We start from the raw sequence: 6,709 nt of genomic DNA on the forward strand, positions 1-6,709 counted from the left end.
GAGGATCCGCAAGCCAAATCTGGGGATCGGTTTATATGGGGGCTATATATAATTATGGACCGATGTGGACCAATTTTTGCATGGTTGTTAGAGATCATATGCTAACACCATGTACCAAATTTCAGCCGGATCGGATGAAATTTGCTTCTCTTAGAGGATTCGCAAGCCAAATCTGGGTGTCCGTTTATATGGGGGCTATACGTAAAAGTGGACCGAAAAGTAGCCCATTTGCAATACCATCCGACCTACATCAATAACAACTACTTGCGCCAAGTTTCAAGTCGATAGCTTGTTTCGTTCTGAAGTTAGCATGATTTCAACAGACGGACGGACGGACATGCTTTGATCGACTCAGAATTTCACCACGACCCAGAATATATATACTAGATTTCCAATTTCAGACAAATTGGATAAAAACTACGGTTTCTATAAGCCCAAGACCCCAAATCAGGAGGTCGTTTTATATGGGGACCATACCAAAACATGGACCGATACTCACCGTTTTCGGCACACCTCTTTATGACCCGAAAATACCTCTAGATTTCCAATTTCAGGCAAATAGGATAAATACTTCGGATTCTAGAAGTCCAAGAAGTAAAATCGGGAAATCGCTCTATATGGGGGCTATACCAAAATATGGACCGATACTCACAATTTTTGGCACACGTATTTGTGGTCCTACAATACCTCTAGATTTCCAATTTCAGGTAAATTGATTAAAAACTGAGGTTTCTATAAGCCCAAGAAGTAAAATCGGGAGATCGGTCTATATGGGGGCTATACCAAACTATGGACCGATACTCACAACTTTTGACACACGTATTTGTGGTCCTACAATACCTCTAGATTTCCAATTTCAGACAAATTGGATAAAAACTACGGTTTCTATAAGCCCAAGACCCCAAATCGGGAGATCGCTCTATATGGGGGCTATACCAAAATATGGACCGATACTCACAATTTTTGGCACACGTATTTGTGGTCTTACAATACCTCTAGATTTCAAATTTCAGGTAAATTGATTAAAAACTGAGGTTTCTATAAGCCCAAGAAGTAAAATCGGGAGATCGGTCTATATTTGGGGCTATACCAAACTATGGACCGATACTCACAATTTTTGGCACACGTATTTGTGGTCCTACAATACCTCTAGATTTCCAATTTCAGATAAATTGAATAAAAACTGAGGTTTCTATAAGCCCAAAAGTAAAATCGGGAGATCGGTCTTTATGGAGGCTATACCAAAATATGGACCGATACTCACCGTTTTCGGCACACCTCTTTATGACCCGAAAATACCTCTAGTTTTCCAATTTCAGGCAAATAGGATAAATACTTCGGATTCTAGAAGTCCAAGAAGTAAAATCGGGAATCGCTCTATATGGGGGCTATACCAAAATATGGACCGATACTCACAATTTTTTGGCACACGTATTTGTGGTCCTACAATATCAAAACCTGGACTATATCAAAATCTGGACCGATATAGCCCATCTTCTAGTCCCTAACCTATGGGGACTATATCAAAACCTGGACCGATATAGCCCATCTTCGAACTTGACCTGCCTGCAGACAAAAGACGAATTGTGTGTCGTCGGAGAAGAAAATACTTTCTTCAGGAACGAAATTTTAGACAAACGAAATCTCCCTTTGTTATAAAGTATTTTCTTAAAAAACAAATAAACCCGAATTTGTGACAAATGTTGCAACGATGGTATTTATTTAATGATTTTTATATATTTCGATTGTGAAATTTTCAAAATCAAGATAAAACATAGTTTGTCTAAAATTGCGTTCCTGAGAACAGAAAACGGTTCTTTCAGTACACGTTCGAGCAATTGTAGCAACTCTTTGGCTCTTACCAGTCTAAATTGATAGTAATACATATCAGCCACCCTGTATGTATTTTTTATCAAAGAAATTAATATAAAGGGTGATTTGTTAAGAGCTTGATAACTTTAAAAAAAAAAAAAAACGCATAAAATTTGCAAAATCTCATCGGTTCTTTATTTGAAACGTTAGATTGGTCCATGACATTTACTTTTTGAAGATAATTTCATTTAAATGTTGACCGCGGCTGCGTCTTAGGTGGTCCATTCGGAAAGTCCAATTTTGGGCAACTTTTTCGAGCATTTCGGCCGGAATAGCCCGAATTTCTTCGGAAATGTTGTCTTCCAAAGCTGGAATAGTTGCTGGCTTATTTCTGTAGACTTTAGACTTGACGTAGCCCCACAAAAAATAGTCTAAAGGCGTCAAATCGCATGATCTTGGTGGCCAACTTACCGGTCCATTTCTTGAGATGAATTGTTCTCCGAAGTTTTCCCTCAAAATGGCCATAGAATCGCGAGCTGTGTGGCATGTAGCGCCATCTTGTTGAAACCACATGTCAACCAAGTTCAGTTCTTCCATTTTTGGCAACAAAAAGTTTGTTAGCATCGAACGATAGCGATCGCCATTCACCGTAACGTTGCGTCCAACAGCATCTTTGAAAAAATACGGTCCAATGATTCCACCAGCGTACAAACCACACCAAACAGTGCATTTTTCGGGATGCATGGGCAGTTCTTGAACGGCTTCTGGTTGCTCTTCACTCCAAATGCGGCAATTTTGCTTATTTACGTAGCCATTCAACCAGAAATGAGCCTCATCGCTGAACAAAATTTGTCGATAAAAAAGCGGATTTTCTGCCAACTTTTCTAGGGCCCATTCACTGAAAATTCGACGTTGTGGCAGATCGTTCGTCTATTCATGATGAAATGTCAAAGCATACTGAGCATCTTTCTCTTTGACACCATGTCTGAAATCCCACGTGATCTGTCAAATACTAATGCATGAAAATCCTAACCTCAAAAGAATCACCCTTTATTTTGTTTCTATAAATATATATCGTTTTACGATATATAAACAATTTTTACGTTTCTAATTTTTACCCTTACTCTATATTAATAAATATTTACTTTAATTTGTTTATAATTACAGGCCATTGAATCTTTTCCCCCGGAGGATATTGACTTTATTGATGGTCGCGTACCAAAAATTCCCAAAGCCAGTAAGTAGCATTCAAATCTCACTATTATCCTCCCATCCCATTGCCCTTGTAATTACGCTAGCTTCTCCGTTTTTTATTACTGCACCTTAAATCCCCTTTCGCTTGGCCAGTTTCCGAAGCTGACGAAGATGAATATGATGATCGTCCTTTCGCTGTAGGTCCTCGAATGGGCGTTGATGATGGATTGTTGCCGAATGGTGGTGCACCAGATGTTAATGAGCGCATTTCCACTAAACCTTCTAGACGTCCTAGTTTTAGTTTTCCCGGCTATGATGGACCTGGTTTTGTGACCATTAATGGTGTAGAGACTCCAATACCAGACGTAAATGCCTATCAGCACAAAAAGACTTTGGCTCAAGGCATGATGGATTTGGCCCTTCTTTCGGCCAATGCCAATCAACTGCGTTATGTTTTGGAATCGTATACTCGACATCCTTATTACTATCCCAGTTTGGTATTCATATCACTGAGTATTATCTTTCAGGTGAGTATACAGATTGGAAGAAATAACTATCAAAGCTAATTAATATTCTCTCCATGTATCTAGATCGCTGTTGGAGTTGGTCTCATATTGAATAGCAAATACAATATCAAAAATGACAAGGACATTTGCCGTGCGAATAAGGTCAATAACTACACTGTTATAGGAATTTTCATAGTAACAGTGGTTAATGTTTTCATATCTGCCTTTGGTGTTGCCGAGCCATCGGAGCGAAATACTTAAACACACACACCCATGTTCGAATATCCACTTCAATTCCACTTCCACTTCCACTATTCACGTCAAATCCACGAACGTGAACATTTGGTGTTATTAATTCCACGTTCCTTTTTGAACTTTTCTGTAACCAGCTGGGCTGAACAAATCACCCAAAAATTCACTAAACCGGAAATCAAAATAAATGGAATCAATAGACTTATTTTAATTTATTATTGTTTAATTAAAAATGACGCAGTTTTAATAAAACTAATGTATTAAATCTAAAACATTTCAAATTTGTTACGCGAGTACTTGTTTTTTAGTGGAAATACATCCATCTTGGACATAATTCAACTTTCACCAAGACTTTGGCAAGTGAATTGATTTCACGGAAATTCCGGTGAAAGTGGACTGTAGACATCAAAATAGTGGAATTGATTCACATTCACCTGGAAGTGGATTTGCGAACATGGGCAACAATTCCAAATTAATTATTTTATAAGAATACTCTCTATGCCATAAGTGTATAAAATTGTGATTATTTTTCGCTTAAGTTTTAAGACAAGTATGATTTACAATTATGTTTTAAGAATCGTAATACTCTTGTAAAAGAAAAATCCCAACGATTTTTGGTAGAATCTCATTTGAATAAACGTTGCATGTGTAACGTTATAACTGTTCAATTGTATTTGTATGTATAAGGTTAAACGTTTTTATACCCTCCACCATACACAGAAAAAAATATTTTTGTCTTCAATCACGAAATTAATTGAACCAATTAATTTTTAATTGAAATGTCTTTAATCACAAAAATGATAGTATCAATCACCAATGTCAATTAAAAAATAAATTGTTCCAATTAAAAATTCAATTGATACAATTAATGTATGTGATTGATTTTTGTTTTAATTAAAAAATTTGCTAAACCAATTTTATTTTTAATTGTATATTTTAAAAAAATCAATTAAAAGTTTAATTGGAATTTTTTTTTGGTGATATTTTTTCTGTGTAGAATGGGGAGGCTATATCGGGGCTATATAAATAAAATAAATAAATAAAAACTTAGTTTAATTCGCAACGTGTCACTATTTTTTTCAAAAATATATATAATTTTTATACCCTTCGACACACTGTGGAACAGGGTATTATAAGTTAGTGCATATGCTTGCAAACCCAGAAGGAGACGAGATAGACCCATGGTGTCTTTGGCAATAATGCTCAGGGAGGGTCCCTGAGTTGATGTAGTCATTTTCGTCTGTCTGTCCGTCCTTCCTTCTGTATGTGAACTCATTTTTGTGTTAACCCTTTCACTACCGATTTCCACTACAGAGGACATTCGAAAACGACTCCAAACTCTAACTCCCTACTTAGTTTCGATTTATTTCTCGATGCTATTTTAAAGTAGAGGCTCTTAAAGGGTGATACGGTCAAAATTTGGTCAATATAAACTTGACGTATTTCTTTCAATTTTGCATTTAAAAAACCTGAACACCCCTCATTTTGAAGGTGTGTGTGTGTGTATAATGTTGTTCCTATTTTGATTTTGGAATTCACTCTTCAGTTGTCAAAATGCCGTCCAAGCAGAAGAGCAGCGTATCAAAATTTTGCTCGCGCATCGCGAAAATCCGAGCTACTCGCACGCAAAGTTCGCTAAAAAATGCCAAATCAACCGTTACAAATGTAATTAAAGTGTTTGGGGAACGTTTGTCGACAGCCAGGAAGTCTGGATCGGGGGGGAAATCGAAAACCGGAAGCCGCTGAGACGACAAAGAGAGTTGCCGGTAGTTTCAAGCGAAACCCTAACCTCTCTCTCCGAGATGCCGCAAATAAGCTGGGTGTATCGTCTACAACCGTGCATCGAGCCGGACTATCGACTTACAAGAAGGTACACAGAATATAATATTATAATTTTTGAGCTAACAATAAATTGTTGTTACAGAAAAATGTTAAGTTCAACAAAATTTTTGTTGATATAACAAAATGTTTGTTGATATAACAAAATTGGTTGCTAAAGTGACTAAAATCGTAATTGTATTTACAAATTACATTGTTAGCTCAAATTTAAACATAATTTTAATTGTATTGACAATCAAATTAATTGATATTTTTTTTGTGTAGTGACTCCAAATCGCGATGATAAACAAAATACGACGGCCAAAGCGCGATCCCGCAGGCTGTACACGACGATGCTGACGAAGTTTGACTGCGTGGTCATAAGCGTAGGAAGGCCTCTGGGGAGAGGGCTTAGACCCCCCCAGAAAAAATGTAGCCCCCCCAGAATTTGAAAACCTATTTACGATTTTACATTTTTATAAAAATTAAATAAGTATATACAACCGCACAAAGTTCCGCTAAAGACTTTCATGCACAATCGAATTACTTGGGTTGTGGTAGAAGTTGCCGATGGCAATGTTTGAAGTCTGATATTTATGAAATAGAGCTGTGATTGAACTTATGGTTTAGTTGAATAACTAACAGCCTGTTTCTGTATGTCAATCGATCGACTGAAATGCATAGAAACAGCTGTTTTTTGGTTATAAATTCAGCTGTTTGTTTCCATTTTAGTCGATCCACAGAGCTCATTCGACATACAGAAACAGGCTGTAAAGCTCCTTTATTATATTGTTTAGTCTGGTTTAGTCATCTTAATTAAAAAAAAAAATTGGTATTAAAACTATTCTTTCATAAATTAATATCTTAATAATGCTGCAAAAAAGCGTCGCCAAAAAAGAAGTGAAAATGTTCTTCTTGGGTCCGGAAGTGGTGCAAAATTGGCGGAGAAGCGATGAATGTAATAGGAACTCGTCATTGAACGAATGGCCACCGTTTCAACAGCCGTTGCAATAAATTTGCATCACTTCTTACGGTGTGATCCGAATTCAGAGTTTTGAATGTGAGTTAAAAAATTGTGTGATATTTTCCCAAATACATTTTATTTATTCGTTTTTTATTTGATTTTT

General features: G+C 36.7%; 1 protein-coding gene across 4 annotated transcripts in view; it reads left to right on the top strand.

Moving 5' to 3' along the window:
• LOC142234066 (ninjurin-A-like) overlaps nt 1-4,424 on the top strand; it is a 30,662-nt gene extending 26,238 nt beyond the window's left edge. For 2 of the 4 annotated variants that reach the window (XM_075305147.1, XM_075305148.1), the window contains exons 3-5: nt 2,980-3,049; nt 3,160-3,533; nt 3,597-4,424. In XM_075305147.1, the coding sequence (XP_075161262.1) occupies nt 2,980-3,049; nt 3,160-3,533; nt 3,597-3,773 (621 nt within the window). In that variant the 3' untranslated portion in view covers nt 3,774-4,424. Of the gene's footprint in view, nt 1-2,979; nt 3,050-3,110; nt 3,534-3,596 lie in introns of all 4 variants that reach the window. The other 2 variants (XM_075305149.1, XM_075305150.1) reach the window with 2 other exon arrangements.
• Nucleotides 4,425-6,709: the final 2,285 nt, after the last annotated feature.

Source organism: Haematobia irritans, chromosome 4, assembly GCF_050003625.1.
Source record: "Haematobia irritans isolate KBUSLIRL chromosome 4, ASM5000362v1, whole genome shotgun sequence".
Classification (NCBI taxonomy): Eukaryota; Metazoa; Arthropoda; class Insecta; order Diptera; family Muscidae; genus Haematobia; species Haematobia irritans.